Raw genomic sequence first — 17,299 nt, forward strand, 5'->3', positions numbered from 1 at the left:
CTACTTAAACTCCTCGAAAGGACAGCACGCTCCTGAAGGAGTGGATGGCAGGAAGGAGCGGATGCTCCTGGGGTTACTCAGCAGAACAACATCCTACAGCCCCGTACCCTCTGTGAGGACCACAGCGGCCGGGAGGTGTACCCGGGGCAGCCCACGCTGTCCTGGGCAGCAGCTGACCCCATGGCTGATCCTAAAGCAATGAAGCACGGAGGCTTGGAGCTGGAGAGCTGGTGGCCACCTTTCCCGGTTCCCAGGGAGCAGAGTAGCAGCCCCCTGCTGCTCTCCGGCACTCCTCTATTTACCTTCACCATCGATTTTGATTCAAGCGGCTTAAAAGACCACAGAGCCAACGAGCCCAGGGCTGGCCCCGATACAACCCCTTCAAATCGCAGCCCAGAAGCCCAGCACCACCAGCTAGCGGCGCCTGGGTCCCTCTGGGATCTCCGGCCTCGCCTCCACCCCAGAGGCAGCCTTCACTCACCGACCCGTGGCCGTGCCCGGGGGGGAGCAGAGGGGGCTCCGGGAGCTCCCCCCCACCCCATCGCCTCCCCTTTCCCCCACCACCCGCACGGAAACGCGCACAGCACCAGGCTGCAGCTCTGTACCTCCCCGCTAACACGTGCCCACTCCGTATTTCCATAGAAATAAGAAAAGGCAGGAGGCTGAGCAGTACAGACAGACTCTTGCATTTATAGACAGGAGCGTTTCATTACTGCAGCGGAGAGCACAGGGCTGTTCCCTCCCCATTTTTATTACTTTTTTCCCTCCCACCCACCAAGGGATGGAGATTTGTCCTGGGGACCATGGGGACAGTCCCAGAAGTCCTGCCACAAGCTGTCACACCCCAGGGAAAACACGGCCGGTCGTCTCCTCCTGTCCCCAGCAGTCCCGTGGGAGAGAGGACAAGAACACGCCCGACCCCGGCACAAGCTGCAGGTCAGCATTTTATTTATTTAACTTTCTTGTTTTTAAACTCTTCCCCATCCCCCTCTTCACTTTTTTTTAAATGAGTGCTCGCAGGGTATTTTTAGTTGCTCCTCTATTGCCAGCCAGCACTATTTTAAATTGCATCTTAAGCTATTCCGCAGCGCTCCAAACACCTCGCGCCGCAGGCGAGGCTGCTCCAAAACAAGATTAACATCGATTTTAAATTGCTTCCTAAAACACAAGGACTGGATCCATCGCGGTCACGGCGGTGCCCCAGCCCAAAGGACACGGGGCTCCAGGCCTGCGCTGGGTGCATTCAGCACCGGGGGGCAAAGCTGGACCCCAGATTTGGAGCTGGGACCCCTGCACTTGGGGGGCAGCCCCAACATCACTTCGTCCATCGTCTTTACAGGAGAGGCATCCCCATGAGGGCACCAGCACCTAACCGGCTGGTTCTCCTGCAGCCCCCATTGCTGGCCGAGGGAAAATGGCATTTTTGGGAGCCCACGTGCCACGGATGGCAGGAAATTGGCTCAAAGGATTGCAGGCTGGCATTCACATGCCCCATCCTCTGCCTCCTCCGCACCGCGTGCCCAGCTCCGCAGCTTTATTTACGGCTTCACATTTGAGAGCTTCCCTAATTCAACATTCCCAAAATGACCACCGTTCTTGTTTCAGCCAAAACTACTGGCCAAAAAAACTCTGGGCCGCCTGCCACTGCCTTTCGGGGGGGGCAAAGAAATCATCTCTCCCTCCAAACCACCCTGCTCAGCGGCCGCATGCTGCTGGGCATCAGCGGAGCCACGGGAAGGAGCTCAGCTAACGTCTGCCCGGGCTGGATGAAGCCCTGGGCCCCCATCTTGGCCAGAGCAACAAATAAATCAGTGGGGAAAAATCCAGCTTTTAGAGGCTGCTCTGGTTCCCGCTGTGCTAGCTTTCTTTTCTGAAGTACCTGCTGCCTCCCGGGCTCAGGATGAATTTTGATTTAGGAGTGAAAGGGGTAATAAAAGCACAGAGAGCCATTAACATTCCTCCTGGCCGTGGTGGGGTGTTTGCTCATCACAGGTTGATGGAAATGCCATTTGACTTCCTTCGGAGCTATAGAAAATCAATTAATTGATTTAATCATTCCCCAGGGAGCCACTGCTCACGGAGATAATGGAGCGCCGGGGGGCAGCGGGACGCTGCTGGTCCCACACGGGGGGACGTGGGCAGGAAGGGGCCACAGCCCCAGGCTTTGCTTGGACAAAGTGCTCACCCCAAAGGGACAAGGACCAAGGGGACAGCTTGAGCTTCCTGATGCCCACAGCCCCCCCAGGGGACACGGCGGGACCATCGCTCACCTTCAACCCACCCCATCACAATTAGCTGCTCCCTCAATTTACAGCTCGTGAATCAGCACTGCTGCCTTCCACAAGGTTTGGTGGCATTTTAGTTTATTTTTTCAAGCCTGCACGCATCCAGTTCTGGGCAGTGACTGCACCAAGCGGGCACTCCAGGAGGAGACGCGCGCCCAGGGTGGGTTAAGCCTTACCCACCACTTCAGCCCCAGCTTCGTTCCACACCTCTTCGCCCGGCAAAGCGGCACCTGCATCTTTCTCCCCTGTGCGTCCCGGTGGACTGGGTGCTGAGCCCTCCTCAAGCACACAGAAACCAGGCTGGGTGCCCCATCCCTTACCAAAAGGTGCCACTGGGAGAAACCGTCCCCATGGCTCAGATGTATTAGCTTTGAGAGATAAACGGGGACCCCCACTTGGATGTCTTTATTCCCCCCCTATTCCAACAGCACTCGTTTCCCTGCCTGGAATAGCAATTTAATAAGAGCTGTAAAGTTTTACTCTTCCACTTTAAGCTCCCTTTTCAGAAGTGGGCTGGAGATTCGAGCACGGCACATGTACCCCAGGCACAAGGGTGCACTGAGCTGGGAGCATGGGCTCGTGCATCAGCCCAGAAGCACAGGGAGCAGCACCCCCAGCCCCTCTGCTACCACTGCTGCATCCCTGCCTGGCATCCCAGGGGGCACCAGAAGACTCAGGCACAAGGAGAGGACAGGTATTTTAACCAAACCCCACTTTTTCTGCCCAATCTTGGTGCCAGGAGAATTCACACCCCCAGGCAGAGCCACTGCCACCCACAGCCGCTCCCCGCGGCCACTTGCCAGCACCGAGCACGGCATTAACCAATAATTAACGCAGCCTCCCCATACCCAACAGCCAGAGCAGCAGAAGTCATCACCACAGCTGCGTGCAGCACTATCTACTTAAAAGAGCCCCTGAAGCACCCGAGCATCTGCCAGGAGCAGCAGGGAGCAGGGCTGGGGGGGAGGCAGAAAGCCCTCACTCCACGTTCGGGATCTGCCTTGCTTCGGCACCTCCATTCCCTACAAAGGAGCAGAGGGCAGCAGGGAGGAGAAGGTCCTGAGCTGCAGCAGCCACCGCGGTGCAGCTTCTCCAGGCAGGGAGGGGAAGCAGGAAGCTCTCCAGGCTTCCCGAGCCAAGGAGGTGCTCCAGCACCGGCTGGTTTGCCTTGGCACTGGCCAGGCAGCCTCTTCCAGCATCAGCTTCAGACGGGGCAGCAGCAGCAGCAGCAGCCACAAGGTGCTGCAGGGCTGTAGGACATCACCCGCAGCTGCAGGCAGGCTCGAGGTACTGAAGAGCTGCCCAGCACACTTCTCCACGTGGGTTTCACCTGGCTGGCATCCCTCCTGCTGCCTGCAAGCTACAGCAGACTCAAATCCAGCTCTCGATGCAGCAGCAGCAGAAATAAGCTGTGGGGATATGCAGGACCCGCGTCCTCCTATCAGCCTTGGTGCTACCTGCACCCACCCCAGGGACCTGGGGAAGCTACCGGCCACCCCGCTGGGGTAGATATCAGGTAGGGGAGCCTCCCGCTGCCTTTTTGCATAAGCTAAATCTGAATTCAGGTCACGGTGCTGCGACAGCACTCCCGTCCCTCCGCCTGCACAAGCATCCCGCTGCTGCCCGGGCGAAGCGCTCACGCTCCAGCGGCGGATCCTGACAAGGTGCTTACAAGCTGCTGCAGATGGTTATCCGGCCCCGCTCAGCAAACAACGGCAAAACATGGCCAAGGCAGCCCTGGGGAGAATTGTAGCTCACCCGGGAAGAAACTGGGAATAATTATTGCTAAGCCTGCCCAGCTCTGTCCCTCACTCTGCTCATGTTCCCCCAACACTGCCACTTGGTGACACGAGACTTTGCAAGCAGTTCTCCTCTCATCAGCAGCATGCATTAAAGGCAATAAGGTAAATTTATAACCCTGCACGACTTTTTGAAAGCAAAGGGATCATGAGCATCACCAGAAGGGTATGTGTGTGCCCTACATCTCCAGGGCAGGAGGCAGCACCCAGGCACTTGTCTCCAGGGGTTTTCTCCAGCTAGACCCAGACGGGTCGGACAAGAGGGGCTGGCAAAGCTACTTGGAGGGATTTTGCTGGCCCCAAGCTACATTCCCTGCCTGAAGGCAGGGGAAAAAGCAGCAATAACCCTTCCCAGGACAGAGGGATGGGGGATATATAAGGCCAGACATCTGAGAGCTGTTTTAACCCCCCCAGGCTGAGCAGCACCTCGCTGCAGCCAGCAGCCCAGAAGCAGAGCTGAGCCACCCCTGCACAATCAGCTCTGCACGGAGGTCAGGACTATGCACACACCTCCTCCTCCCCGAGCTGCAGGAGGACGACAGTTTCTCGAGCTCTCTCTGATCATTAGCGATGCTGAGCTTGACCTTTCCGCATCTCCTGCGAGAACAAACGACGGAGGCACCTGGCCAGGCTAATCCAGCCGGGGAGCTGCCGGAGCGGGAGGGGAGGCAGCAGAAGCAGGAGCGAGAGCAAAGGACCCCTCTTTGGGGGATCACGTCTGTTCTCACATTTCTGTTTGGCCTCTTTGCTCAGCTCCTCGGGGAGCCATTCAGGGGATTGAACGAACACGAGATCCCGTCGTTTCATGGTACTGTGACTCCAGAACGGCAGAGATGCCCTACAAAACCCTGAGCAACCTTCACCATTATCTTCTGCGGCACAATTCCCCCTCCGTGAGCATCCCCCCTCCTGAGGGAGGAACCACAGCACCAAGGTATTGAGCCGTGCTGCACAGCCCTAAACAGTCTCTCCACTTCTGTGTTCATTGAGGGAAGAAATTGCTTTAAGCAGGTGAGACTCCAGGATCCAGAGCAAGCAACAACCACAGGAGAGGCGCAGGGCTTTGGTAGCTGTAAAGCAGGACAAGGGCTGGTTTCAGGGGAGCAAGGGGGGATTTCTGCCAGGTGATGCTCAGTACCGTTCCCAGCACAAAGTGCCTTGGCTGCTGGACCTCTCCCGAGAGTCCTGAAGTCCTGTGCAATGAAGCAGAGCCATCCTGGCAGCCCAGGAAAGAAGCACTGGGGATGGGGCTGCCTGGGAAACCCGGTACTCATCCCTCAAGCTGGTCAGTAACCTCAACCCCAAGGAGATCAGACCCCAAAATACTTTTCAGCAATCTAGGATGAGGTCCTCTGCCTTGCAGAGCACGTGCTTCACCCCTGCTCGCCTGCCTGTTCCAGCCCGCTCTCTAAAAGCGGCTCAGCACCACCCTTCCCTTCCCTCGTCCCATCTCCCATGGGGCTGAGAAAACACAATGTAGGAGCTGTGGTGACCAGCAGGAAGCCATCCAGAGATGCTGCTGGGGGATTGTTTTGAGGGAGAAAAAGACAAGGGCTGAGCTTCTCAAGCCGAGCATCAGCCCGGACAGGAACCGCCTGAGGCCGGGTTGGAGAGGCAGCTGCAGGAGCAGCATCAGTAAGCACACAGCCCCAGCACTCAGCCAGCGACCGTGTCCCAAAGGCAGGTACGAGAGCCACGCGAAGCACTCGCACCCAAGCACCGTCAGCATTGGCAGAACTTCGGTCCATGCTGTCGGAGCAGGCAGCGAGGGCTGGTTTGGGAGTTCAGACCCATCCAACGCATCCCCAGGGCCGCTGCGCGTCCCTGCGCCACCTCCCACCCCAGCATATGGGGGAAAAAATAACAAATCAGAAGTCCTGCCACCTTTAAATTAGCTACGGCAGTTGCAGGCGATATTCCAGCCACTTGTAATCGTGGTTTAACACTTAATCACCTATTTTCCTCTGCTAAGCCCTGCAGCAGCGGGCTGTGCATCATCGCCGAGACCAGCCCAGGGCCCCAGGGCTGCCGTCGCCCCGCCAGCTCTCCCTGCTCCTTTCTGCCCATTAAACATTTTGGTGAGGTTTTCGGATCAGACCCCTGCCCCAGGCCAGCTCTACTCCGGCAGTAAAACAAAGCAGAGATGCTCGGGAGGAAAAAAAAAAGAAAACATTTTAAATTCTAAGCAGGAGGAGAGACGAGGGCACAGAAACCTGAATCTCTCGAGTCTCGAGCTGCTCCCAAAGCGTCTCCCACATTCAAAATTTATAGACTTGTCTGTTCTCTCTTTCTAATCTAGATCTTTGTTTGTAGAACAAATTCTCTCGGTGGCCATTTCAAAACAAAGGAACCTTTGTCTGTGTTTACTTGACGGCAGCGGATTAGGATAAAATAACTCGCATTTCTGAAGGTTTTTATTTATCGTTAAGAGGCAGAGCCTCAGCTGCATCGAATCGCCAGGCAGAGAACCCATCCGAGGAATGATTTCTGGCACACACCGGGAAACTTGGAGAAAACCTCCTAGAAGCGGATTCACGATTAAAAATAAAATTAAAAACGGGATTAACTCCTAGATTGTGACATTATCCATTTCTCCTTTTCACGCTCCAGCCTTACATCTGTCTTCATTTGGCTTTGATTGTTGCTCACAGAGCTCCAAGCCAAGACAGCCCTGGGCGAGTCCGTGCCATTCCCTACGCCCCCTGCTCTCCTCTGAGCACCCTTTGGGGCAGCACACATCAGACCCAGGGACAGATTTTGGATTGCAGCACCCGAGGGGCTGGGCAGGACACGGGGGAGAAGCAGGAACAGCCCCAGCACGGGTTATAAACCAGCACCACGATGGATGCTCCACAAGCCAGCAGGATTTTTCCAGCACGGATTATTTTGAAGCCCCCAGGGGCCAGGTCCAAGCCCTGGCTCTCCGCAGCCACCCACAGATTTTGGGACATGGGGGGCTTTGCTCACACCTGGCAGGCCGGGATGCTCTGGTTCCACCCTGCAGACACAACCAGCACCAACACGAGGCCCAGAGCAGGATCAGACCCTCGCTAACCAAGCAGCCCGGTAAAAGCACCTGCTATGTTGGTGAAGCAGCCCACAGCCAAGCAGATGGGGAAGGATGCTGCCGGCTTGCAACACAAAATTAATCAAATTGATTAACGAATGATGCTCAGAAGGGGCCGCTAGACCCAGCACCCTGAGGAGCCCAAGCACCCCTTGCCCAGACAGGCAGCACTCCAGAGGACCCCGGCTCGCTGTAGATGCGGAGCCTGTCCCAGGGCACCCAAACGCACGCCAGAAGGCTTGGCAGACCTGAGCACGCACCCAGGAATTCCTCCAGGGCCACTGGGCCTGGACCCGTGCAGGTTTGCGAGCGCTGGCCCGCTTCCCATTGCTGCTCGCATCACAAGCTCACCAGCCCAGCAAAATTAACCTGCTCCTCCGAGCTTGTCTCCCCAGCATCACGCACTTAACAGCAACAATAACAGCCAGCAATATTTCTTGGGTTTCCCCGGGATCCATAACACATGTTAATTAAATGCCTGTGTATTATTCAAACAGACCTGTTGAGACCTCACGGCGCTAATAAAAGCATATCCATCGCTGTCCCTGTCTCTGTCCCCCCGACCCTCACCCCATCGCACAGGGGTCCAGCAGAGCTCAGCATCCCTCGTGGGGTCAGGCTCACGTCCCTGCCCCACACAGAGCAGACCAGAGCTCGGACCGAGGTTCCTGCAGCCTCACATCACCCAGAGGGGCTCTGGATGTCTCCAGGGATGGGGTTTTCCCATGTGCAGGGACCCCAGCACCAAACAGCAGCCCTCCTTCAGGTACAGGAGAGGAGCCCGCCTCTTCCAGACAGCATGTTAGATGATAAATGGACCAAATCTTCCCCAGCAAGAGACAAAACAGGAGGCAGATATGCAGCAAATCATCTGGAAGCAGTAACTAGTTCGGCAAATCCATCCAGTGACTTAAAATGGATTTGGTCTCAATTTCTGAGCTTCCTAACAACGCTGTACTTGCCTTGGCTGGAGTTACAGACCAACTGAAGATATGAAAAATTAGGAGACTTAGGTCACAGACATTTTTCTCTTTTATAAATGAAACACACCCAGACCGTGCAGCCCCCGAGCAGAGCAGGGGACATCTGTCCCTGCTGATGAGGAGCACCCCTGAGAGGCAGCAAGGGGAGCCAGCTCACGCATTTTGGTTTAATCTCCTACAGCAGGGAGCACAGGGAAGGCAGAGGTGCGATAAAAGCTTCCTTCTGCTCCCTGATCCATCTCACCTGGCAAAAGAGACACGCAAAGGTGGGAGGCTGGGGACTCAGGTTTGGGTTAAATTGGTGACCAGAGTAAGGATGGGGAAAGTCACCCCACTACAGCATCCAGAAAGGGGATGAAGAGGCTGAATAATCGGCCTTTTGCTATAGTTTTGCCCCAGCTTTATAAAGTTCTTTGGGTGTGGGACCAGGGACTTCTGCCCCTCCCGTGTCCCCCCACTTCTCCTCCTTCTCCACAAGTTCCCGAGGGTGCTGGGGCTCTCCTGGGACAGAAGGGAATGTCCCAGGCATTTTTAAGCATCCATCTTCTGAAAGGATAACCACAACAAAGCAGTTATCCACAGGCTTCTGCCCACCTTCCTCATATGCAGCTTCTCATCCCCAGCAGACCAAAATCCCTCCTAACCAGACTTTTCCAAGCGTAACCCAGAGTGGTGGCACTCAGCAAGGGGACAGGGATGCTAACACAGCACCCGGCAGGACATTTTGCTGAAACCAGGATATTTTGCTTCCAACGTTTCAGAACCTGCAGGAAATCCAAGGCCTTTTGTTTCCCCAGCTCTACAGAATGATTTCCAGCTTCCACGCCCTGACACATGTGCTCCTGCTTTGCCTGCAGAGCTCTGGATGCAAACGGCCAGATTTTCACCACGTGGCTCCAAATCTGTCCTGATGGCTCCGTGACCCTGCAGAGGGACTGGAGGGAGCTCTGGGATGTACCAAGCACCATCCTCTCGGCATCCCCAGCGCTCGTCAGCTGGACCACGGGCAGTCACTGAGCACCACGGGGACAGGACAGGCGCAGAGCCACGCTTACCTTCGGTTCGGATGGTGAAGGGCGAGTCCCCCAGGCGCTTGGCTGAGAACTGCCCTCCCAGAGACGTCATCAAGAAGCACAGGGTGAAAAATCCAATGCCCAGCACGAATATCCTGCGGGAGGGAAAGCAGCACTGTAAGGAGGTGTGCAGGGTACCCATCTTGCTCCCCGGGACAGTCCCACCACCCGTCGGTCTACGGGCAGCCCCTCGGCAGCCCAGCACGAGCTGCTTTGCTTGGGGACGTGTGGCAGAGGTGGCCAGGGCAGCCCCAGCTCTGCTCCTCCAGCCCAGGGAAGGAGCACCCCTGCTGCCCCTGCAGTGCAAAACCAGAGCACCACCTTGTCTCCGACCACAGCCAGAGCCACACACATGTAATGAGAGCCCCAAGATGCTCCTGCATGAAGCCTGGCAGCAAAAAGATAGGTTTCACCCCAAACCACCCTCCAAAATCACTGCAATTTGCTCAGATGGACAGGCCTAGAGAGGGAGCCAAGGACCCGTGCCTTGGGTGGGAAAGCTCGGCCAGAGCAGGAACCGCTCAGACAATAGCCATTCTCCTTCAGAGGGGGGCCAGAGAAAAGACAGACCTTGTGCCTTCCCTTCCTTCCACAGGAGCTAAAAAAAAACACAGCACCCTTTTGTTCCCCCCATAGCTAGACCACCGGTGTTTCCCCTTGTGTCTGCTTTGCACGCGAGGCACAGGCAGCCCTATTCCAGGGGACAGGGAGGGACCCGTGCTGGCTGGGAAATCACCCCCCAAAGCTTCTGGTCCCTCTGTGGAGGACGAGAGCTCTCCGGGATGCTCCTTTCCAGGCCAGAAGCTATTTAGGAGTGAAAAGCCTGAAGGCAGGGCTCTGCACAAGCAGCAGGGTTATCACACACCACGGGAGCATCACACAAAGCCTTCCCGTCTCCTCGGAGGACAAGCACACAAGGATAGCACGCTGATTTTGGGGACAGCGAGGAGAGGAGCGCAGAGCCCGCTCCACGTTGTCCCGCACCCTGGGGAGGTTTTTCCCAGAATGGATTTTGGAAAAGCCTGCCCGTGAGACACCCTCAGTATAGATTGGTGAGCGTTACAGCCTCTTCTCCGAGAGATAAGTGGATTCTTTACTAGATTGTGCAGGATTGTGCTTTCTAGAGGCCAGGAAGCCCTCTCAGGCTTTCAGACTTAGACTTGGCCACCGCTCGCAGGATCACAGCGCGCCCAAACAGCCAAGCCCAGCAAGCGCCTGGCTGCCTTCCACAGCGAGTTTCAAGGAGAAGAGACAACAGCCAAACATCCTCATGAAGCACAGGGTTTGTCTTTAAATAGCTGCACCCCGTAGGTGATGAACAGCCCCATACAGGTGCTCGTTGGCATTTCTGCCTTGCTGAACCCCAGGGAAGCGAACCACAGAGACCAGGCAGCAGCAGCGTGCTCACGAGCTAACAGCATTACCTGCAGGGTGCAGGAGTCACGTGTGGAAACACATCGCAGCCACCCAACAACAAAACCCCAGTTTTCCAAAGAAAAGCTTGGGAAGGAACGCCGCAGCCCTCCATCTAATTGTTATTTTGTAGTTAAAAGGCAGGGATTAGGAGCCAGCCATAAACCTAGCCTCCAGCACATCAGCACTGCTGTCACCCACTGCTGGGAAGATAGAGCACCTTCCTTCAATAAACCTTTGCTACAGGAGATGCTTTGGAGAGCTGAAGCACAGCACCAGGAGGCTAGAGAAGGACTGGGCTTCCCAGGGGACCTACAGAGGAGTCCCCAGGGCTGCCCCCCTCCAGGAGAGGCACCCAGGCAGGACGCGGCACCTTTGGGGACATCACCGGCTCCCACCTGCATTGGGCTGGCTCCAACGCTCCCCTCACCCAGGAGTTACACACCCCAGACCCAGCCAGCTCATGAGCAAAGCATTTCCTCTGCTGGAAGCTCTCCTCTCCAAGGAGCCCCTGCCAAAAAGCAGCCCCTTTCCCCCCACTCACATTTATCCTCCCCAGCCCATCCCCAGCTGGGTCCCACAGCAGATCAGGGTCACCTGGGCACCGGCTCTGCAGCTCCCCAGCCCTTTCTCACCCCCTGCTTATCAAGAGAAAAAGCAACACCCTGCCTCGTTGGTCATTCATCTGGTGGCCCTGGGGGAGAAGCTGCTGCCCGCTGGGTGTGTGACCTCTCTGGTCCTGCTCCCTGGCTGAGGCTGGGGCCCAGCCCTGCTGAATGCCACCAGGAATGCTCACGGATCTCTTTGGACACCCACAGACAGGCACAAGGACAGCTGACTTCACCAGAGGAGGGGACTTTCAAATGCCTGAGTAAAACAGCCTAAATCCCCCCTCAGACACTCCAGAAATGAAGCAGACCAAGGCCCTTTTATTTGTGAATGAGCCTGCCCCAGGGGATGGAAAGCAGTTTAACCAAGCTTTAAAAAGCATCGCATCCAGACCTTCATCCCTAAAGGCCCGTCTGTGGCAGGAGCACGCCGGGATGACCAGGGAGCTCAGCCCCCTCCCGAAGCAGACCTTAGAGAAGGGCTCCCAGGGAGCTTTTGGCTCAGCTCGGGCACGGAGGTGGCTTGCAGAGGCAGCAGAGCATCCCTGATGCTGCGAAGCAACAGGGCTTCACACGATCTGCTGGGGGAGGTGGCGATTTGGGGACCGTGGGCACATCCTGCTCCCTGTCCCCGTCGCCCTGCCCTGTGCCCAGCCACGCTGGGTCAGGGAGAGGTAACAGAGGGGTGGCAGAATTCACCCCGTGGCAGAGGACGATGTCCTCACGGAGGAGGCACAAGCAGGAGGAGGAGGTCAAAGTGAGTCCCTCAAGCCCGTGACCGAGGGTCCCCCGGGGGCACAAGGTGCTGCAGAGCCCACCCGCTGCCGGCTGCCCCTTCCCAAGGGGCACTCGGGGGAGCGTCACCCGAGGGAGGGCAGCAGAACGAACCAGAGCTGGTCCCGCTCTGTATTCTCACCCCTCCTATTGACAGTATCTTCATCGTTATGCAAGAGCTTGTTTACGCATTTTTAATCTTCATAATTATAACCTGGCAAGGAGCGGTGGTTCAACTCTGTGAAGAAAGGAAGGGAAGAAAGAGAGGGAAGAGGGAAAGGCCGGGAGGTGATCTGTGCTCAGGCATCTCATTAGCAGACACAATCTTTTTGATTTGGACTGGATTACAGAGAGTGGCGGAGATGCAGGAAGCTTTTTTTTTTTTCTTTCTTTTTTAAATAAAAATGAGGATCAGAGCCTAACCCAAATTAAGGTGCTTAGGAGAAGCAGACCCAGCCCAACGGCAGCAGGGAGCTTCCAGGGGCAGCTCGCAGCACAGGACCCTGTCTTGTTTGCCTCGTGCTGACCTGCCCCTGGGGAATTAAGATGTTTGGCCCAGCCTTAATCGAGCAGAAATTCCTTGCCCAGAAAATGAACGGCATGAAGTAGGTAAAATCTACCAGAGCTGGGACGCCTGTCCCTCAGATGAAGTCATTTGCCGAGCACCACAGTGAATCAATGCCCAAATGACATGCCCCCCCCCCCCCCACGCTCGCTGGCTTTGCCTGTCACCACCCGTCACCTTTAATTCAGCACCACAGTGCCCCGACGGGCCGCGGCTCTGGCGCCAAGTCCCTCCGCACACCCACCTCGCGCTGCAATGTTCACAGATCGGGGCTGTGGCTCCGTGCCCACAAAGAGGAGGAAGCCAAATTCCCCGGCTCGTCGGCGCAGATCAGAAGCGATGCCCGCACATCTCACGTTTTAGCCCCTGCAGGTAAGAGCTGGATGCACCCAGAAGGGACCGAGCACCGCGACGGGGGCCAGCAGCACCCAGCAGGATGGGGCTGTGACACCAGGGCTGGCTGTACTTGGTGCTGCGGCACCTTGCTGGGACCAAACAGGGGAATATCGCCCGAGCGCACGGGGATGCCAAGGGCCGGTATCTTGTATCAGACAGGTTTTCAACGCCTGAGGCTCTGGAGCCCAAAGGCTGAAGCACAATTTCCAACAGCTGCAGCCGGACCAGCGCAATCTGCTGTCTCCTACAGCCCCTGACACCAGCACGGCGCTGTCGGAAGGATGCTCAGCCACGGGAACCTTCCTCCACAAGGGGCCACGGAGCAAATTCTCTCACTGACCAGCATTGTAGATGCACGAAAAGCCTGCCCCAGCTATCCAGCAGGCAAACTGTCCCAAACACCCCACACTCTGCAAAACCCAGCGCCAGGCGAGCTGCACCAGGGCGCTCCCAGCCCCGTGGTAAATCCTCGCCTGAACCCGGCACTCACAAGCTGAACGCCTTCTGCTGCTGAGGCTGAAGTCAGAGCCATCCGCGGGCGCTTCCACAACCCATTCACACGCTGACTTGCTCTCTCTCCCTTTTTCCACTTGCCGCAGGCGCTTTCACAGCTCAGGGCTTCGCATTGCTTTGCTAAGCATGTCTGGAGCATGATTAATGAAATGTTTTGGTGCAAAGGGTCAGGTTTCCTGCTCGCTGTTTGCTGATGGCACCGCTGCCAGGAGTTTACACCAGGCAGGGGATCGCACCACGGGTTTCTGCTGAGCAGCACAGCTTTGCCCAGACAGAAACAAGGACCCGATTTACAGGACCTGTCCCAAATGCACCCCCAGCAGCATCTCCTCTGACTCCTGCAGATTGTCCCCGATTCACATCAGCTGGGGGTGCTGATTTTAGCGGAGCAGAGCTGATTTGCACTGGGTTGTGGCTGGACCGGGGCAGAGCCAACGCTCATCCAAGGTGGGAGCAGGACCACGGCTCAGAGGGGTCCGGATCAGCAGGGCACTAACGCAGAGGAGGTGCTGAGCTGGGCACTGAGACAGCTGGGAGAGGGTCTCGGGACTTTCTCCTCTTATAGAAGAAAGCCTGACTGGTTCACAGAGTAACCCCGCTGGTTCCAGTGGTGCCCTTACTGGTCTGCAATGGTTTGAGAGCAGAAGCCAGCCCAGGACATGCAGGCAGGACTGTGCGGGACACCAGGAACGCCCCTGCCTGGAGCTCTCCTGCCCTCACAACCCCCACACACACGTCCCCATCTCTAACAGGTCTTTGTGACCACCCCACAACTCACTCCCTGGTCCCAGGTCACTGCTGAGGACGAGTTTCCCCTGCCCAGTGATGCCCAGGGCCCTGGGCACAGGGGAGAGGGATGCTCAGCCCAGTCCCTTCCACCCAGGGACATCAAACCCACTTCAGGAAGCAAACAGCCACTCTCAGAGCTGTGCTGAGCACACCCCTGGGGTAAAAGCATCCTTCCCACCTCTCACAGCCGTTGCCCTCCCACAGCTGCACGCTCACAGCCCCAAAGCTTTGCCCCTTTCCATCCAAATGAGCCACCCATGCACCCCAAGCTGTCCACGCACCCCCCACCCCGAGCAAGCCCAAGCTGCAGGGACCCTCAGGTCTCAGCTCCACCACCACTTTCCCCTGTGACCTTGGCCAAGTCCCTGAGCCCCAGGGTGCTGCCGTGGGATCCGGCAGCAGGAATCCCTCCAGCAAGCAGCACAGAACTGGACATCTCCAAAACGTGAGTGCAAGTGAGCGACACAAGCACAGCCCCATCCTCCCGACCGTCTGCGAGCAGCAGCCTGGGCTCAGCAGAAAGGCAGTGGTCAGATCCCTCCGGTGGTCCCAGGTGACCCCAGGCTCCCCCATACAGGTGGGAATGCCACCGGCCTCAGCCCACTTCAGCCCCCGCTTCGCTCCCTGCCACTTTCCCCTCATGTGGGTTTTTTGCTCCCCTTAGAAAACAAACAAACAAAAAAACAAATCCAAGCAATTACCGGTGCCTCCCATGTGGCGCAGGTCTGGGAGCAAGCAAAAAGCATCCCTGGCGAAATGAGGGTGCTGGAGAGCAAGGAGAGGAGGGGGAAAGCCCGTGCATGGAGGCAAGGATGAGGAGAGTTCAGCCAAGGGGGGAAAAAAAAAACAGAAGTGGGCACAGACGTGCTGGGTTTCAGGCACGGATACGATATCAGCCCCAGCCCTGCTGCCAGTTCAGGTGTGGGTTTCAAAATCCCCGTCAGCACCGGCGGGTCCAAGCCAGAGGAACCAATTCCCCAGGGAGTACCGACACCTCTGACAGAGGTATTAAAAAAAAAAGGCAGCCACAAACAGCCCTGAAATGAATCCCCCAAAGGTACCAGCGGGAGGAGTGAACGGGGAGCTGGAGGGCAGCGAGCGCTGCGGGACCAGCACGATGCTGACCTGCGGGCAAACTTGCCTGGACACCCGACATTTCCAGCCGGCACCAATCCCCCCGGGAAACCCCATGCAGAAATAAAAATAAAATTAAGCTAAGAAGAAGAAGCGAGCGGCGAACCCCATGCAGAAATAAAAATAAAATTAAAAGAAGAAGAAGAAGCGAGCCGCAAACCACAAACACAAATAAAAATAAAATAAAAATAGTAATAATGATAAAATAAAGAAAATAAAAATTAAAATAATAATAATTTAAATAAATAAATAAATAAATGATTTCCATCCCGGAGCCAAGACAACCAACTTTACCTAAAGGGTCTCAAGGTGACGAGACATCTTCTGACCATTATCTTCCCATCCGCGTTGACTGTGATCATCCTTCAAAGGCGGGGGACGGCGGGGAGGGGGCGACCCTCCCCCCCGGCGCCGCATGGTGCGGAGCGGGGCGCGGAGCGGGGCGCGGAGCGGAGCCAGCGGTGCCCCCCAGCCGCCCGGCGAGCCCCTGGCGGGGCCGCCCCGCTCCGCTCCGCGCAGCCCCGCGGGCAGCTCCGCACCGCTCCGCTCCGCCCCGCTCCGCGCAGCCTGCGCCGGGGATGCCCGGCCGCCGTGTGCCATCTAGCGGCCCCGCCGCCCGAGTTACCGGGGAAATTCGGGGGGTTTTGGCCCCGTTTTTTTGGAGTCACGGGGTTTGGGGATGGATGGGAGAGGCTGGGGGAGAGGGGAGGGGTGGAGCTGGGGGGTTGCGTTGGGGGGTGGGTTTGCGGTAGGATGTGGGGTTTGTGTTCTGGTGTGGGGTTTAGGAGGTGGTTTGTGCAGTGAAATGTGGTTTTGCACTGGAAAATTCCACTAATCTTGCATATTCAAAAGAGATTGTTCAGGTAAAACAGCGTGGGGTATGTTAAGCAGGTAAGGGGACAGCAGAAGGTCCCCAGTGGAAGGTCCCACTGTCCCAAAACAAGGAGGATAGCTAAGAAAAAAAGGAGACGGGCAGTGCGAAATGTGTAAAAACAAAAAAATTACTGGCCCTCTAGTCTTTTTTCCCCAAAGAAAAAGGAAAAGGAGAAATTAATGGCTGGTCAAATAAAATTGTATGCATATGGTATAGTAATAAGCATCGAGTGGGTTGTGAACCCGTTGTGCTGGGCCGATGAGGAAATGGGAGGAATTAAGGGTAATAACAGGGAATATAAGGTTAGGAGGTTAATAGGGAATAATAGGGAATATAAGGTTATAATAAGGGGATATAAGGTTATGATACACTTTTGCTCCTGCTTCAGGATGCCTGCCATTGCAATCACAAGTAAAAATGCCACTTCAGTGGCTGCAGGTGGTTTCTCGCAGTGCTTTACTCCATGTGGCTGATTCAGGGGGAGCACGGTTATCCCAGGGGCAGGCTGAGCTTGGGGGGAGCGTGGCTGTCCCTGTAGCCACCCCCTGGGGGGTGAGAGCCCAGGAGGCCGGCAGCACCCCCACGAGCTGGGTGCCCTGTGCTCGATGCGGGGCTGTGAGCAGCCAGGAGAGCCTTGCCCTGTGGGAACGGGGGAGTCCTTGCGTCTGGAGATGGGCTCTGGCTGTGGCTTTGCTTCCCCCAGCGACCTGTTTGCTCACTGCCATGTCCCACGGTGCAGCTTCCCCGGGCACCCCTGGGTGCTGCCAAAAGGAGTGCCCGGGCACGGGGCCAGGCAGAGGCCAGGCAGGGAGGCAGAGAAGTGACCTTGGTGGCCACAGGAGCTGAGGCAGGAGAAGCAGCTGCTGAGCTCAGCAGAGGTCCTCCCACCCTCTCCCAGCCAGGGAGGTGACAAAGGTGATGAGTACAAAGGGCATCCCAATGCTTAAAGCAGCCAAATGCACTCAGAGCCCGGGGGTGCCCCATGTCCAGCCCCCAGCAGCACACCCCACCAGCAGGGATCCCTCT

General features: G+C 56.7%; 1 protein-coding gene across 2 annotated transcripts in view; it reads right to left on the minus strand.

Annotated features, from left to right (window-relative positions):
- MGAT5B (alpha-1,6-mannosylglycoprotein 6-beta-N-acetylglucosaminyltransferase B) overlaps nt 1-15,814 on the minus strand; it is a 57,369-nt gene extending 41,555 nt beyond the window's left edge. For both annotated transcript variants that reach the window (XM_035342553.1, XM_035342552.1), the window contains exons 1-2: nt 15,694-15,814; nt 9,190-9,302 (exon numbers count right to left, since the gene is read on the minus strand). In XM_035342553.1, coding sequence (XP_035198444.1) covers nt 9,190-9,302; nt 15,694-15,761 — 181 coding nt within the window. In that variant the 5' untranslated portion in view covers nt 15,762-15,814. The remainder of the gene's footprint in view (nt 1-9,189; nt 9,303-15,693) is intronic.
- Nucleotides 15,815-17,299: the final 1,485 nt, after the last annotated feature.

This window comes from Oxyura jamaicensis, chromosome 18 (genome assembly GCF_011077185.1).
Source record: "Oxyura jamaicensis isolate SHBP4307 breed ruddy duck chromosome 18, BPBGC_Ojam_1.0, whole genome shotgun sequence".
Lineage (NCBI taxonomy): Eukaryota > Metazoa > Chordata > Aves > Anseriformes > Anatidae > Oxyura > Oxyura jamaicensis.